General features: G+C 47.0%; 1 protein-coding gene across 1 annotated transcript; it reads right to left on the bottom strand.

Moving 5' to 3' along the window:
- Positions 1–7,017: 7,017 nt before the first annotated feature.
- GJD4 (gap junction protein delta 4) lies at positions 7,018–8,010 on the bottom strand. The gene has a single exon (XM_002692074.2). The coding sequence runs from the start codon at positions 7,936–7,938 to the stop codon at positions 7,018–7,020; it is 921 nt and encodes a 306-aa protein (XP_002692120.2). The 5' UTR covers positions 7,939–8,010.
- Between the last annotated feature and the right edge of the window lie 9,452 nt (positions 8,011–17,462).

Genomic DNA, 17,462 nt, shown 5'->3' with positions numbered 1-17,462 from the left:
TGGCAGCCTACCAGGCTCCCCCGTCCCTGGGATTCTCCAGGCAACAACACTGGAGTGGGTTGCCATTTCCTTCTCTAATGCATGAAAGTGAAAAGTGAAAGGGAAGTCGCTCAGTCATGTCTGACTCTTCTGCATCCTAAACATGGTCCAGGAGAGGCCTCTGCTGGTCAGAAAGGAGGTGGGAAGGAGGTTGGGAGCATCCCTGAGTCTGTTGACATCTTCCTCCTCATGCAAATATCGTATCATCACAAATTCCTGGAGACACCTGTTAGGAATGATCTGTTAAGGGCACAGCCCAGGACACAGCCTGCACACAGCTCTGTCCTCTTAGGGGGTGTCCACCTCCGTGATCTCCTCTCACCTTCTGAACAAGTTCACGCAGCAAGGCAGTCTTACATCCACCTTTCAGTGCAGAGAAAATCAAAGTTCACAGAAACTGGAGGAGTTGTTTAAACTGGAACAATGGCCTTTAGTTAGAACTTTCTACTGGTTTGCTGGCCTCTCAATCAGCTGGTGATAAGCTGATGTTTTGTTTTGTTTTGTTTTAGACTCACGGAAAGAGACAAAAGCAAGAGATTACGTGCTAGGTGCAAAGCTGGAGCTGAATAAATACTGGTTAATCAATGTAGCTCTGTTAATTTGAAGTCTCATTTCTCAGCCTATTGATAAAATGCAGACAGGGGCTGTGTGGAGAGCAAGAAGCACCCACCAGCAGAGGGAAAGAGGACGGCGGGGAGAGAAACCCATCCAGTTAACCCAGGGGGGCAACTGACTGGGAGCCTAGGATTTAGAAAAGGCAGAGGAACCAGAGATCAAATTGCCAACATCTGCTGAATCATAGAAAAAAGCAAGAGAAAACAGAAAAAACTTCTGCTTCATTGACTACAATAAAGCCGACTGTACAGATCACAATAAACTGTGGAAAATTCTTAAAGAGATGGGAATGCCAGACCACCTTACCTGCCTTCAATGAAACCTGTATGCAGGTCAAGAACCAACAGTTAGAACTGAACATGGAACAGTGGGCTGGTTCCAAATTGGGAAAGAAGTACGTCAAGGCCATGTATTGTCACCCTATTTATTTAACTTACATGCAGGGTACATCATACGAAATGCTGGGCTGGATGAAATACAAGCCAGAATCAAGATTGCCAGGAGAAATATCAATAACTTCAGATATGCAGATGACACCATCCTTATGGCAGAAAGTGAAGAGGAACTAAAGAGCCTCTTGATGAAGGTGAAAGAGATGAAAGAGGAGAGTGATAAACCTGGCTTAAAACTCAATATTCAAAAAACTAAGATCATGGCACCCCGTCCCATCACTTCATGGCAAATAGATGGGGAAACAATGGAAACAGTGACAGACTGGACTCCAAATCACTGTGGATGGTGACTGCAGCCATAAAATTAAAAGACACTTGCTTCTTGGAAGAAAAGCTATGACCAACTTAGACAGCATATTAAAAAGCAGAGACATTACTTTGCCAACAAAGTCTGTCTAGTCAAAGCTATGGTTTTTCCAGTAGGCACATATGGATGTGAGACTTGGACCATAAAGAAGGTTGAGCGCCGAAGAATTGATGCCTTTGAGCTGTGGTGTTGGAGAAGACTCTTGAGAGTCCCTTAGACAGCAAGGAGATCAAATCAGTCAATCCTAAAGGAAATCAATCCAAATATTCATTGGAAGGACTGATGTTGAAGCTGAAACTCCAATATATTGGCCACCTGATGCAAAGAGCCAATTCAGTAGAAAAGGCCCTGATGCTGGGAAAGATTGAAGGCAGGAGGAGGGATCAACAGAGGATGAGATTGTTAGATGGCATCACCAACTCAATGGACATGCGTTTGAACAAACTCTGGAAGATGGTGAAGGACAGAGAAGCCTGGCATGCTGCAGTCCATGGGGTAACAAAGAGTCGGATACAATCGAGCAACTGAACAACTAGAACGTGGACTCCCATTGGCCAGAGGCACATGCTATACAATCATTCCATCCTTTCAATGGGTCACATACTTCTGTACTCTGCCTGTCTGGGGATGGAAGAAACTTATTACTGAAATCCAGTTTTGGAGCCTTCCGTGTGGGACTCTGGTTCGATCCCTGGTTGGGGAACAAAGGTCCCACATACCTCAGAGAAACTAAGCCCTCGCACCACAGCTAGAGAGTCTGTGAGCCTCAGTGAAAGATCCCGTGTGCTGACATGGAGACCTGACACAGCTAAATAAATAAATACATTTCATCAATTGATAAAATAATAATAAAAAATAAAGTCTAGTTTTTGCATTTGATTTTTAATTTCCTAAATTCTCCATGAAACTCATTTCATTGAGTGGAGCTTCTGAGAAAAATCAGTCACTTCTTTCAGCTCTCTTTTCTGCCACTCACATCTGTCTCTTGGGTCACAGCATGGAGGAGAGAGTTGCTCAAGGGAGAGATTCCCTCTATGCTGGACAGGAGGAAAGAAAACTGTACGTTCCTCTGTTTCAAATGGGGAAGGTGGGGAGACAGCTGTTCCCTTTCTAGGAAATACTTCTCCCACAGAACAACCATAGCACAGCTGGCAGGACTCACAGGCTCGGCTGCCAGCCGGGCCCCTGCAGTTCGGATGCTGCACTAGGGGTGGAGAAAGATCAGCTACAGGAGGGGACACTGGGCAAGTCTTCACTGCAGAGCCCCAGCCTCCTCCTCACCTCCTGCTGGAAACCAGATCCACACAGAAAATTTGAAGTAGATTCTCAAAGTGGACTCTAGCATCCTACCAAAAAAGAGTCATGTTTATTCATTCCGTAAATAATCCCTCTCTGGGCTGAGCAGGAGCATCATTTGACCCTCACATGCTGTCTTGCACATCTGTCCCAGAGGGAGCCAGGACCGGGTATGGTGGCTCAGTGCTGGGTTCCACCAGCTGGTCCTCACTGCAGCCAGAACACTAACTCAGGAAAATTTCTGGAAATCTGACCTGGAAAGCTAGACTTACACAGCATCTGACAAGCCATTCATACTGAGCAAAGACCATCGCTGTGCACTTAATACCCTCTAAGATTCTTTTCTACCTGAAACGCTTCTGTCTAAGAGCACAGTCCTGAGTACAAGAGATTCAGGTTCCAGACCCTTTTCTGTGCGTTCCTCTGCATCTGCATCACCTCCTTTCTCTACTCTGCAACCCCAGTGCATCCCGTCCAAGGACCTGATCCAACATCCTTGCTTATCTTCTCTCCTGAGACCGGTTCCTTGGCCACTGAAAAGGTATTAAATCCCTCCCACGGGGCAGGTACCCAGGGAATAATTGCTGCCTTGAGGCAAACACTGGCCAACTGTTGGCCCTAACTTTTCCTCCTTCTTCCTGGACAAATGGTCATCCCTCACTAACTGCTAGGAATTGGTTCCAAAATCCACAAATGGTCCTGTCTCTTTTAGAAAATGGCCTAGTGTTTGCTTACAACCCAAGTGCACCCTCCCTTATACTTTAAATCATCTCCAGATGACACAATATCTAATACTATGTAAATGCTATGTAAATAGTTGTAAATACAATGTAAATGCTATGTAGATAGTTGCCTGCATGCAGCAAACCCAATTTGGCATTTTGGAACTTTCCAGAATCTTTTTAAATTTTTTTTTTTTTTTTAAATTTTACATCCATGGTTGGCTGAATCCAATTCACCCACAGATGCAGAGGGCCAGCTGTGTAACTCAACCACCATTTGCAGCCTTCTGAGCCCTTAGGACTGAGCTCTAGCTGGGTATGCTAGGGCCCTTCCTGACCTGGCCTCAAAACTGTTCTGGTCTCTGCCACAGTAATCTTGGCATCATGGGCAGAAGATAGTAGAGCCTAGGATGGGAGGAACCCCAAGTCACCACCCAGAGGAAAGCTGTCCATCCGTCAGAAAATGCAGCTCTTTGTGAAACTGCTGTGCTAAGAGTCTCAAATTGGGGTGACCTGTTAGAGCAGGTCCAAGTACCTTAATTCCTGCTGCCTCTGCCTTGGGCAGCGGGTGACTCTAATGCTCCGTGGAGGAACCCAAGCCCCTGAACCATCTTGTGTTCACCAGGCGTGCCCAAGATGCAGGTTTGCTGTTGCTGTTTAGTTACCAAGTTGTGTCCAGTTCTTTGCCACCCCATGAACTGTAGCCCGCCAGACTCCTCTGTCCATGGGATTTCCCAGGCAAGAGTACTGGAGTTGCCATTTCCTCCTCCAGGGGATCTGCCTGACCCAGGGATCAAATCCACATCTCCCGCATTGGCAGGCAGTTTCTTTACCACTGAGCCACCAAAGAAGCCCCAAGATACAGAGAGGTAGACTGAAATCTTGGCAAGGAGGATGATAGCCACACGATTTTCTACTTTTTTTTTTACCTTTTTTGGACAGAGTCTGAAATTCCACCCCCCCCCCATCTAAGGGATAACTAGAAAGGATATTCAAAGGCTTCAGAACTTGTCACAAACCAGAGGCGATGTACAGCGGCATGTGTGAAAGAGAAGAGGAGACCCACCGCCCTCTGTGTTGCTCTGACGAGACAGTTACCATGAAGCTGACACAACCAGTCATGCTCCAGAACACACCAAGCCTCTTCTGCAATCTTGCTGTCACAGTGTGGGTCACAGCAGATGACCCACGTCTGTCCGTGCAGCCTCTGCCATCACTCAGCCGAGTGGGGAGTCAGTGAGTCATCCTCAGAGCCCCCTCCCCACTTTCATGAAGTGCCCATCTCTCTTCCGTGGCAGCTCTCCCTGGGACAGGCAAGTCTCTCCTGTTCTGACCATTTTCATTTATGGAAACCTGTGCTCAGCCAGGTGGACCAGGCCTGATAAACCAGACCCTATTGATGTTAAAAGGGCTGACAGCTGCACCAGTCATTGCAGACCCTCTTTCCTCAGAAAGAAACTGAGGCCCAGAGGATGGGAGTGACCTGGCCAAGAAATGATGGACGTGGGGGTCCCACCCTCAACACTGCATCTCTCTGCCTCTCTTGGTCTCCATTACTCTGAATGCCATTTACAGTTTTCCATAGAATAAATCTCCAGGCTCTTCCTCTAATAGTAGGATTTGGGACATCAACTGAGAGGCCCACGCAGCCCTTCCCAATAAACCCAAATACCGGTGCCATTTATAAAGCCAAACCTGAGCATGCACTCACAGATCTCATAGGAGAACAGGGCCCACCCAGTTCTCTCTGGTGCCATGGCCAGGAGGGAGTCCCTGCTCAGCCCTCACTAGTTCCCTTTCCCAGGAGTTACCCAGAGAGCAACCCACTCCAGTATTCTTGCGTGGAGAATCCCATGGACAAAGAAGCTTGGCAGGCTACAGTCCATGGGGTCACAAAGAGTCAGACACAACTGAGCGACTCTCACTCACTCAGCCAGGCACCCCACCAATATTTGTTAGTTTGATTTCCTTTCTTCACTCAACATTATCAAGGCTCACACTGGGTCTTTGAGGCGTCCTGAGGAACTTATTTTTAAAATAGCAATGAAGCCCCTAGAGAATTCTTATGTCTGTAAGACTGTGCCCAAACTCAAAAGTACGCCAGAACTGAATACTGCAAGGGACAAGAAACGGATCTTTCCCCGAATACTTCAGGGATATCAGGCTCAAAAATCACATTTATCAAGCACTTGCTATGTGTGACATCGATCTAAGTTTTGAACAAAGGGGTCTGAGTCATGGTTCATGGTTCTGAATAGGTTGATGAGCAATCCAGAAAAAGAGAGAGAGAGAGAGTCAGAGAGCAGAAGAGAAATTTACTGCAAAGTTAAAACAGGTTCATTCATTCAATGAGCTTTATGCCAAGACCAATTTTGGATGATTTTTTTTTTACGTTTTAATCAATGGCTTTGATAGATCAAGGAGGTCACTCCCCTTGATATATCTGATATTCCAAGGTCACTCCCCTTGAAATATCTGATATTCCGACAGATAGTTCACTGCCAGGGTTATGTTTAGAACAGTTTTTAAAGTGCCCACTGTTTCCCTGGCTGCCTTGGTTCACGTGTGTCACTATTTGCTGGCTTCTTCAGTGCTGGGCGTTTGTGGACCTGAGGCACTTCATCCATTCTGGGAGGACAACCTCGTGGCTCTTCCTTGCCTCCTGGTGAAGAGGAACAGCCTTACCCCAACTTTCGGCTCGATGGCGGGGAGCTCCCCTGGAAGATGACAGTACTGTGTCTGTAGGGTACCCCCTCCCCAGTTCATCAGCACACAATGCAAGGCTGGAACACCCCCAGCCTTTCTCATTTGGGACATGAATGAAGACCCTTAGGGCAGCCCTAACGGTAGGACTCTCCCCAGGGCCAGGGGAGAGTCAGAGCCAGGACTGGAAGCCCTGTGACAACTCAAGTTTTGCCATCAGCAGCCAAAGTGCTCCCCTCCCCTCAGCCACCCAGCCAACATGCCCAGCAACACTAAGCAAGCCAGTGGCCACTCCTCAGCTTGTGCACCTCACACCCACATGCAATAACCACTCAAGATACCCCCACAAAAGACCCCAATGTTTTTTAGCCAGATCTCCTGCATTTGTGGGTTCTCCTATGACACAGTGAAGTAAGAAATGCGAGATCTCAATGCAATCAGCATTAATTTTATTAAAGGAGTTTGGAGAAGTTAAACGAATATCCCTCTGTGCGTGAAGTTCGTAACAGACGCCGTTTTTAGCTAAGCAGAAAAACAAACCGAAACCAAACCAAAACAAAACAAAATAACTCCTTCGAAAACATTAGCATATTAATCAAAGCTCTGTAAACGCAAGAGGATGTGCTTCTCACGAAGCACCTTACAGGGTAAGATAAGACAATAGAATCAGAGAGCAGCAAATTCAGGGGCCTGATGCTCTTGGGTTAACCCATCCGCATTTGAACACCTAGGACGTTCCACCCTCCCCCTAAAGGCTTTATCGAAATTAAATCTTCGGTGAGCTGCATCAGAGCCTCCTGCGAAGTCCGTCTGTCCCGCCCGCTTGCCTTTCTGCGGTGCGGATGGTCGCCGCGTTCGGGTCCCTGGGGTGGGATATCGGGACTCACACCCACTCGGACTTGCCGGGGCCGGAGAGCTGGGCACGCGGCGCGCAGGGCCGCTCTTCCCACCCCAGGGCCGCCGCTCCGGGCCGGGCCAAGCGCGGCTGGTCGCTGGCTGAAGACAACGCGTCGCTCTCGTCCTCTCCCGGCAGCTCCAGCCTCCCGGGCGCGGCGGACTCCGCCGCGGGGCTGTGAGCGCCCGGCCCTCGGGTCCCCAGGCCCGTGCGAGCGCGCTCCCCGCGTCCCTCGTGCACCCCCAGCCCCTCCCGCGCCCCGCGTCCCTCAGGCGCCGCATCCCTTGCCCCTGGACACGGTCTCCTCCGGGCCTCACCGGGTCGCCCTTGCGTCTTCCAGCACACGCTGCAGACCAGGTCGGCGACAGTAAGTAGGAAAGACAGCGCGCACATCGCCCAGACGAAAAGCATCAGGATGGACTTCTCCGTGGGTCGGGAGACGTAACAGTCCACCACGCTGGTGCAAGGAGGGTGTGTGCAAGAGAACCTCTTGGGGACCAAGAATCCGAAGAGGAGGTAATGCAGGGCACCGAAAGCGGCCTCGGTCAAGGTCCGGAGGCAGAGGTGCACCACGTAGCCCGAGGAGAAGTCGGGCACCGTCAGGCAGCGCCTAGCCCCAGGGGTCAGCCCCGGGGCGTCATGGTCCTCAGAGGCATCCTCCAGCCCACGGGATCTGCGTGCGGCCAGCTCAGCTCCTTTGTGCAGCACGTAGACGCCGAAGATCGCGGACGGAAGGAGAACAGACACGCTCTGGATCAGCCAGAATCGCAGGTGGGACACGGGGGCGAAGATGTCGTAGCAGACGTTGGCGCATCCCGGCTGCAGAGTATTGCAGACGAACCTCTCCTGCTCGTCCTGGTAGACGGGTGACCCGGCTAGGATGAGCACCACCATCCTCAGCAGCACCATGAAGATAAGCCAGATCTTCCCTGGGAAGAAGCAGCAGGAAGGGCACCATTACAGCCATACAAATACATCTCCTCGTAGTAGTTCTAAGTCCTTATTGAGGGGAATGGAGAACCGAGACTGGAGAACTAAGTAGATAAACGTGTTGAAGTCACAGCAAGACTATCAGCCAGTTGGCTTACTGGGTGAATATCTAACCAGCACTTACAGCGTGTGGACCCTGGGCTCAATTAAGCTCACCCTAGAGGCACTGCCGCTTTCCATCCAGACCACCCCAATAAAGCGAGTCGTAAGGATTTTTTTATTTCCCAGTGCATATAAAAGCTATGTTTTCACTCTACCTTGGTCTACTAAGTGTGCAGTAGCTTTATAAGGCGGAGAAGGCAATGGCATCCCACTCCAGCACTCTTGCCTGGAAAATCCCATGGACGGAGGAGCCTGGTGGGCCGCAGTCCATGGGGTCGCTAAGAGTCGGACATGACTGAGCGACTTCACTTTCACTTTTCACTTTCATACATTGGAGAAGGAAATGGCAACCCACTCCAGTGTTCTTGCCTGGAGAATCCCAGGGATGGGGGAGCCTGGTGGGTCTATGGGGTCACACACAGAGTCGGACACGACTGAAGTGACTTAGCAGCAGCAGCAGCTTTATAAGGACAATGTACACATCTTAACTAAAAAATACTTCATTGTTAAAAATTGCTCACCATCCTTTGAGCCTTTAGACAGTGATGGTATTAACACTGAAGATCACTGATCACACAGTTCATCAGAATAAATTTAGTAACAATTAACAACTTGGAAATATTTCGAGAATTGCCAAATTGGGGCACAGAGACATGAAGTGAGCAAATGCCGTCAGAAAAACAGCACCAAAGACTTGCTTAAGGCAGGGTTGCCACATTCAATTGTTTTGTTTTGTTTTGTTTTTTAAGTAATATTGGGAAGCACAATAAAATGAGGTATGTCTATACTTGTTTGTAAAATGCTTTGAAATTGACAGATTTAAAGAAGCACAGATAACTAAAATGTTTAATCTGGCTCAGCTAGTTCAGACTTTGGGCTGAAAATTCTAGAAAGTTGGGCTGATGTAAATAAAGTCTTCCTATTAAAGAGTGAACTTTTTCAAAGATGTTAGTGCTTTCCTGTAGTTGTGTATAGCAAATAAAAGCTACTATTTTCAATGAGTTTTCTCTATGGTAATAGTCCACATGATCCTTATATAATTGCTGCTGCTACCGCTGCTAAGTCGCTTCAGTCGTGTCCGACTCTGTGCAACCCCATAGACGGCAGCCCACCAGGCTGCCCCGTCCCTGGGAGTCTCCAGGCAAGAACAACTGGAGTGGGTTGCCATTTCCTTCTCCAATGTATGAAAGTGAAAAGTGAAAGTGAAGTCGCTCAGTCATGTCCGACTCTCAGCGACCCCATGGAATGCAGCCCACCACCAGGCTCCTCTGTCCATGGGATTTTCCAGGCAAGAGTGCTGGAGTGGGGTGCCATTGCCTTCTCCGATGTAATTGCAGGACTTGTGTTTAATGTTGCTTTATGGCCCTTGAAATCAGATTTTTTGAAGAACATTCAGTTTTTAGACTCTTCAATTGTTCAGAACTCCTTTCCCCCTATTCCAACTATTATGAATTGAGGTTTTGTCTTTCTTCAACTCATCGTGAATGTGTGAGGCTAACCTAGAAATCAAAATCACTTCCAAGTCCTATTTTCATGTCATGAATCAACAAGTTTGGAATATGTTGAAGGACCAGTCAAAATAACTTGTAAATATTTTGTTTTGTGATGAGATGCAGAAATCACCTGACATCAGAAGAATTAAATTCTTTTATCAACGAAGTCAGTTCAACTCAAGAATTGCATGATAATTATGTGATAAAGTCATTAACTCAAACTTTTAAAACTAAGTTGGCTTAGTTTAAAAAGCAACGAACAAGAAAAATATTAGCCACTTCATGGATATATTTTAATCCTTTTCTCAATACCTTTATCAGGGTAGCCACACCTCTCTGAAAATTTAACTTGGCTACATCAAACTCAAATAAATCAAAACTTTATTACTTTCATTGTTAGAGGAAAAAGGCTAAAATTAAAATTGGGATTTGGTTTAAAGTACACAAGAGAATTTACTAATCTTTACAAATGGAGCTTCAAGGATAATCCCTAAAAAAGATGAACAAGCGAGCTGACTCAAGGCATGAATTTCTTAACTTTGTATTGTTTCTTTTCCTAGTAGCCAAAGAAGAGTTACATAAACATATCCCTCCCACTTAGCCCCCAAATGTTAGCAAGAAGACACCTCTTGAGAGAAATATTGCTCACCCCCAAGACATGCTTAAATGATGGGGAGCCTCATTAAATGATGGAGAATTAGAGGAAAACTTGAGCCATGGCTCCCTGTCCTCCAGGGATAGGCAAGCCTTCCTCGTGGAGAAGGACCAGGAAAAGTGATCCAAGGCAGAACCCGTGTTCTGCAGGGGTTTGTACTACTCACCCACCATGGTCACGTTGCAATTTAGGGTGATGACAAGGAACCCCAGCAGGTCCGACTGGTCCATGCTTCCAGGGGGTCACAGACTCAAGGTGACTGGAGCTGTCCAGAGCTTGTGTTCTCCAAGGAGGTGGGAAGTCTTTGCAAGAATATGTGTATCTTTGCTACAAAATACTTCCAGGTGAGAGCTGGAGGTACTAAAGGGACAATTCAAGCCCAGGAGCACGAGGTTGTTCTTCTGTCTCCAGTGGAGGCGGCCCCGAGCTGTTTGAGGCAAAGCCTTCCTGACAACTGCAGTGACCAGAGGCCAGCAGCAGCCGTCGCTCATCTGGCTATTCTTACCCTCTTGGGACATTCCAGGCCCCTGGCCGTGCTCACGTGTCTCCACCAGGAGAGCGGATGCCTCAGGATGCAAGAGAAGTGGCTATGTTTAACCCAAGAAAGAAAAGTTCAGTCAACCAGTCAAGCCTCTATGAAAAAGGCATTTCCTCCTTGAAAACATTTCTATAACATCTTCACTGGTTAAAGAAGCACTAAAATGTCCATATTTCATCTCTTCTATGAAGCACTGAACAGTGCCTGCATGCTCAGTCTGACTCTTTGCAACCCTATGCAACTCCATCAGGTTCCTCTGTCTGTAGGACTTCCCAGGTAAGAATACTGGAGTGGGTTGTCATTTCCTTCTCCAGGGGATCTTCCTGACTCAGGGATTGAACCAGCATCCACTGAGTATCCATCATTGGCAGGTGGATTCATTACCACAAACCCAGCATAACTCGAGCCCCAGAGAATCATTGTCCTAACTCTGAATTCCTATATCTTGGATAACAGCAGGAATCTGCCCTGGGACTAGGTCACTGCAGAGCTATTTCCTATCTGGGTTAGTGATGAGAGCCCTTCATTCAGAGACAAAGAACTGGGATGCAAAACTGGGGCAGCCACCTGGTCACTGGGAATCACCGCATCTTCCCAATAGTCCTGTGTTTACAGCAGGGTTTGTGGGATACAGACAGGAAGTGGTGTTTGTTATGAGCACCGAGCATGTACAGTTCCCAGCCTTTTTGGCACCAGGGACCAGTTTCGCGGAAGACAATTTTTCCATGGACCTGGTGGAGGGATGGTTTCCAGATGATCGAAGTGCATGACGGTTACTGTGCACTTTATTTCTAATCTAATGTTGCTGCTGATCTGACAGGAGGTACTGGTCTGTGGCCCAGAGGCGGGAAACCCTTGTGTGTAAAACTCAAATCACTAGCATTTCCATCCCTAACTGGGCCCAAACACCTTCACAGATGATGCACACTTCTTGTATCCCCCAGCCCCACTGAGCCCAGGGCTGCTGCTATTGAATCAGCTTAACAAATGTCCTTTAAATTTTTCATAAAATATCACCATCTGGACCTGCTGACATCAATCACAGTTGCCTCAAAATCATCTCATGATCACTACTTTTCTACCTGGGAAGAGCTATCCTGCGAGACTGGGGGCGGTCTATCATCAAGGTGGGATTTGTGAACTTTAAAAGGAATAATTTCAATTTTCCATGAAAGCTCTTCTTGATATTCCTACCTTTTCTCCATTTCTGATCTATTCTTGACTTTGGTAATAACCCTAGAAAGATTCCCCAAGGAAGAGTACAACAAAGCTTCTTTCATCTTCATTCATAGGGAACGTTTCCATCCACAGAAAACATTTTGACCCCCTTGAAAGGAACCATAGTTGTGCTACATTGTAGTCAAATGCTTTGACATGGACAATGAAATTGAGAGAAATTGTAGTTAAAATATTTAAATAGTCATTTCAAGGGTTCGAGTATAAAATAAAGGAAAATATATTTGCTCCCTAATAGACCACACGGGATGTTGACTTAAAAGCGAAAAGACCAGGACAACAATGACTGAATTTTAAAAGGCACTCGCAAGTCACCCATAAGTCATTGCTTAGGAAAGCGGTGACTGAATTTTGCTGCAGGGTCTAAAGAGCCTGTTCTGAATGGGGACTCAGAATGTTGTGACCTTGAGCCAATCACTAGAGCTTTTCCTGCCTCACTTTTCTCACCAGTGAGATGATTCCTTCTACCTACGCAGAGTGGCTGTGACATGCAAAGTTAGATCATAGGCATGAAAATGGTTTAAAAATATAAACAATGACACATGGTAGTGACTTGGGCATCTGAGGGTCTACTCCTCCTGGTTCCCAACCTTGGCTTTTCCCTACATATCCTGAACGATTCCCCCGGTTTTCTCTCTGGGTGAGTGACACCAAGATCTGCCATGCCCCAGCAAAATCCCAGGGCTCAACTTGCTTGAAACACTTAAGGTTTGGTTTTGTTTTTAACTGCTTCACACTCTTCAGTGGCCCATCACCTTTGGGACCAGGTCTAGCCGGGCCCACCAAGCCCAACTGGCCTGCCCAGCACTCACATCCCACCCCCAGAAGAACCACCCGGGCAGCTCCCAGGACTCTGCAACCCCTGAACCTGGCATGGCTGCTGCTTCCATTTGGGGTGACTTGCCCTCTCTGGTTGGTTTCCAGAGTCTTCCCTCTCCTCTGCCGAAGTTGGGGAAGGTGCCCTCATGAGTGCGCACGTGGCCCGCCATGTCCATGTCGTGGCTGGGATCCTGGATTCCATCAGTGTTGGTTTCCCCAGCCACCCCACCTGCTCCCTGACTGCCACCCTGGCCCCACAGACACAGTCAGATGCCAGCTTCCCTCACGGGCCAGCGAGCTTCCTTTACCCTATGCTTCTGGACTTGCAAGTCAGTCCTGCTTAAGAATCAGGAGAGGATAGAATATAAGAAAAGATGTGGGCTTGAATCTTAGTCCTGTCCCTGACTCTGGGTCTTATTTCTTCTGCTGTAAAAACAAGGATAATTATAACACCAGCCTCTCGTGTTATTGATCAAATTAAATGAGCCAGTCCATGTAAACTGACACTGCAAACAGTCAATAATGGAAGCTTGAGTTTCACTTTTTCTGGTCTCTTCTGCTTCTCTTCAATCACCTATTTTCTGCATAAAGGATTGGCCCATTTTAGGCATGATGGTCAATGAGCTAGCATGGTTCTTTCCCTTTGCTCATTGACTGGGGCAGTCACCACACACCAGAGGTTGCTTCTTGTACTCTGAGCTCTCCTGACTTAATTTTCCTTGGGATTGGACATTCGGCACCTACTATTTTGACCCAACTTTTGCTCCTGAAGTTTGTCCAAATCTTAATCGCCCAGAGACACCACGGATTGCATTGTTTCTCTGAGAAAACAGAATCTTATGCCCCTGAGGTTCCCTTGACATTGCTGGAAGCCCCTCTGTGTGAAGCAGATTTGTTCTAGGATGTGTGCTGACCGGCCCTGTCTCTGGGTCATCGTCTCGCAAGGCACAGTCTGACTGCACTGCCCCAAATCTCTCACAGATGACGGGTCATCCTCTGGATTTGGAACCAGTGTGGGTTTTGTCTTTGAAAACATTGTGAGTTACAAATTTTTGATTAAGCTTTATTTTTATATTTGTTGTTCTCCAATAAAGGTAGATGAAAGAGAGAGAGAGAGGTTTGTTGTCATTATTTCTCTCTCTGGATAACTCAGAGGCATCTTCAGGCCCTGGGTGGGACCTCCTGCCTCAAACACCTGTACCTCTTGTCTACTATTACATGTTAAATGCTCGAGGTCTTTGGGCTTTTAAAAGCGATGATGATGAAAGTGCCTCAGGAAGAGGTAATACATGAATTCCTACCAGTCACCTTCAGTATAGGGTAAGTCCAGAAAAGTCAGGCTTTCCTATGAAGGTGAGGACTTTGGTTAGGGAAAAGAACCCAACAGAGTGTTGTAAATATGCTCCCATGTTACCAAGCAATTCAAGTTTTTTAGCGCTTATATTTTCCTCTTACCTTTTAAGTAATACTGGTGGGGAGAAGGAAGGGAGGAAAAGAAGAAGGGAAGGAGCAAAGAAGGTAGGAAGAAGGAAGGGAGAAGGAAGGGGGATGGATGGAAAAGGAAGCAGGCAGACACTGGGTGGCTGTGACTATGAATCCAGGGTTAGATGAATGAGTCTTGTCAGGAGCACAAATCAGTCCCCATTTCCTTCTGTGTGTGTCTGCCTCTTCCTGACCATGAAATACTAGAAGGGGGAATGAAGGAATTCGATCTATTTTAAAACTCACAACTGTTAAACGCTAACCCTCCAAGCATTCAAAGCGCTTTAATTTGGGACAAGTGATGAGCCTGTCTGTTGAATGAAGGATATATTCGGAAGCCCCCCGACAGTGGTGTCTGGTGGAGCAGCCAGGGAATTCCTCTCTGAACCAGGGTCCTCCCCACCCACTAGCGATGTGAGAGAAGTGGTCTTCTCAGACACTGTTTTCAAGTTCTCCCCTAAGGAAGAAACTAAGGAAGGAGGAAACATTCATTTCATCAGTTGCAGTGCGGTTGGTACCACCTGGACCTCCAGGGAAACAAAGAGCATGCTGTGCTCGCCTGTGAAGGCAAAGATGGGCCGCAGGCAGAGAAAGTCAGGGTGAGGAAAGAGGCAGAAGGGTAGACAGAGTGATGGGTGATAACAGCAGAGGGGGATCAGATGGAAAAGGACTGCTTTATATCTAAGTGTGCGAGCCAGGTAAGAGCAGGCACAGCGCAGGGGCAGGAGCCAGCCTGCCCCTTCCAGGACACACAGTTTCTTATTGGAGGTGTCGCAGGCTCACCCAGCTGGTGGCTAAAGGACCCGGAACTCAAACACAGGGACGGACATCAAAGCCCTTTGCTCTTCACCCCCTAAAAGTAAGACAACCTCAGACTAAGAGAGAACAGATTTTGAGAGGGGCCATGAGAGGAAGTCAGAGGAGTCGTTTTGTTTGTTTTATAAAGAAGGTACTGGAGAGCTCGTTGAGTCCTTCTGAAAAAGAGAGAGAGTTTCATCCAACAACAGTGCATTGACTCAACTCTATGCCAGGTGCTGGACCGGGTCTAGGGATGTAGGGGAGTGAGACACAGCCCTTCCCTTCAAGGACATTTCTACCCATGAGAACAGTGACCAACTTTCCAGACCCCAGGAGAACTAAGACACGGTCAGGTAACAGTAATGAGTGAAGGACGTGTAACAGAGGCACAAAGAGGGCATGAAAGGAGAGAACGAATATCTGGAGTGTATGCGTGCGTGTGTGAGTGCACACACGTGAGCGAGGCACATTGTAGCTGATGAACATAGGGTTCCGTGATGTTCCGTGATCACCTAAGCCCACATGGTGTGGATGCAAGGCTGGGATTCCATCCCTCATTATTTGATGTCAGTGTCCCTGGTCTTTCCTGACATAAGAGCTGGGGAGCAACTGGGGAAACTGAGGAAGCTCCCGAGAGAAGCTCTCACTCCCAGCTGAGCCTGGAAGACTTCTCTCTAGGTCTCTGCTTTTCCTTCCTGGAGCTAGCTAAGTGCACAGGTTTGTTGGTGAGCTACTTTCATCTTTCGTGGAAAGAAGTGGCATAAACAAATTCAATCATTTATTAAAAGGTAACAAAGAGCCAGCCTCTCCTGGTAGCTGAATTGGGATTTCTGGAAGGCTCTTTCATGGGTAATCCATGCTAATCCCAGAATTACCTGAAGGCAGTTTCCTTGGGAAATAGACTGAATTTAAAAAGATCAAGTTGTGTGTATAGAGTGGATCTTTAAGAGTGATTTTTTCCCAAGGTGTGGCGCTGGACTCATCTTAAGTGGGGCTTCACTGGTTTAATTAAACATAATGAGTGTGAATCACCCTAGACTGAATCTTATTCCATAACTAGTCACAGCCTGCTTCAAGAATGTTTGAAAGCAAGGGACCTACAGTAAGTCATCACAAGCCTTGTTGGGACCCCCAGTGTTGGTCTCTGGTCTCATGGGATGTTAACAATGATCATCCTCCAGTTCTGTGGGTGCTAACTGAACTTATTGGGGTGGGTCATATAGCTACACGGAGAGGAGATGGCACCCCACTCCAGTACTCTTGTCTGGAAATCCCATGGACGGAGGAGCCTGGTGGGCTGCAGTCCATGGGGTCGCTGAGGGTCGGACACGACTGAGCAACTTCACTTTCACTTTTCACTTTCATGCATTGGGGAAGGAAATGGCAACCCACTCCAGTGTTCTTACCTGGAGAATCCCAGGGACGGGGAGCCTGGTGGGCAGCCGTCTATGGGGTCGCACAGAGTCGGACACGACTGAAGCAACTTCGCAGCAGCAGCAGCAGCAGTAGCATATAGCTACTAGGGCATAGTGTGGGTGACTAAGCGGTTACAAGGCTGTTGGTAAGGCCAAGTACTAATCCTTCAAGACGGAAAATAGCCAACAGGAGCTTAATGATTTATTTGATTCAAAAATTGAAAGACAGAAGTTTAAGGAAAATACATAAGACATACCTTTTAATCTTTTAATCTGTGTATGTGTGTTCTGTACTTCAGCCTCATTGTGAGCTCTTTGAGGTCAAAGCCAAATCTGTTAAGCTGTTTTTCTGTCACCCCAACATCGCCCCAGGGTAGTTCCCTTAATCAATCTATGGTCATAAAGATGACCTTGCAAGTAACTGTGTAGTATTTTCCTTTTTAATTTGAAACAGTTACTATAGATGTTGATTTTTCCTGGTCAACTGGTTTCAGGTAATTTGCAGTTTTGTTATCAGATGCACACGTGTTAAGATTTTTATGTCTTCTTGATGAATTGACCCTTTTATCACTGTGAAATGTCCCTGTTCATCTCTAGTAATATTCCTTGTTCTGAGGCATATTTTCCTGATGTTAATATAGCCATTACCCATATTTTATTTGTTCACTCTTAAATCCCTGAGTATATCAGAATAGCTGGTCTTGAAGCCCTTGTCTGCTAATTCCATTATCTGAGTCTCCTATGTTTGGGCCTATTGCTGTTATCTGCTGTTTTTTCTTTTTTTCTCTTTGAGTCACATTTTCCTGCTTTCATATGTCTAGTTATTTTTATTGAGTGCTGGACATTGTGTATGCTACATTGTGGAATGTCTGGATTTTAGCTTCCTTCAAAAAGTGTTGAATTTT

Source organism: Bos taurus, chromosome 13, assembly GCF_002263795.3.
Source record: "Bos taurus isolate L1 Dominette 01449 registration number 42190680 breed Hereford chromosome 13, ARS-UCD2.0, whole genome shotgun sequence".
Lineage (NCBI taxonomy): Eukaryota > Metazoa > Chordata > Mammalia > Artiodactyla > Bovidae > Bos > Bos taurus.
Note: the sequence above shows the minus strand (reverse complement) of the source record. Positions and strands in the feature narration are given on the sequence as shown.

Excerpts from the sequence above, each read along its gene's own strand:
- GJD4 (XM_002692074.2), bottom strand. The coding sequence starts at position 7,938 with ATGGTGCTGCTGAGGATGGTGGTGCTCATCCTAGCCGGGTCACCCGTC.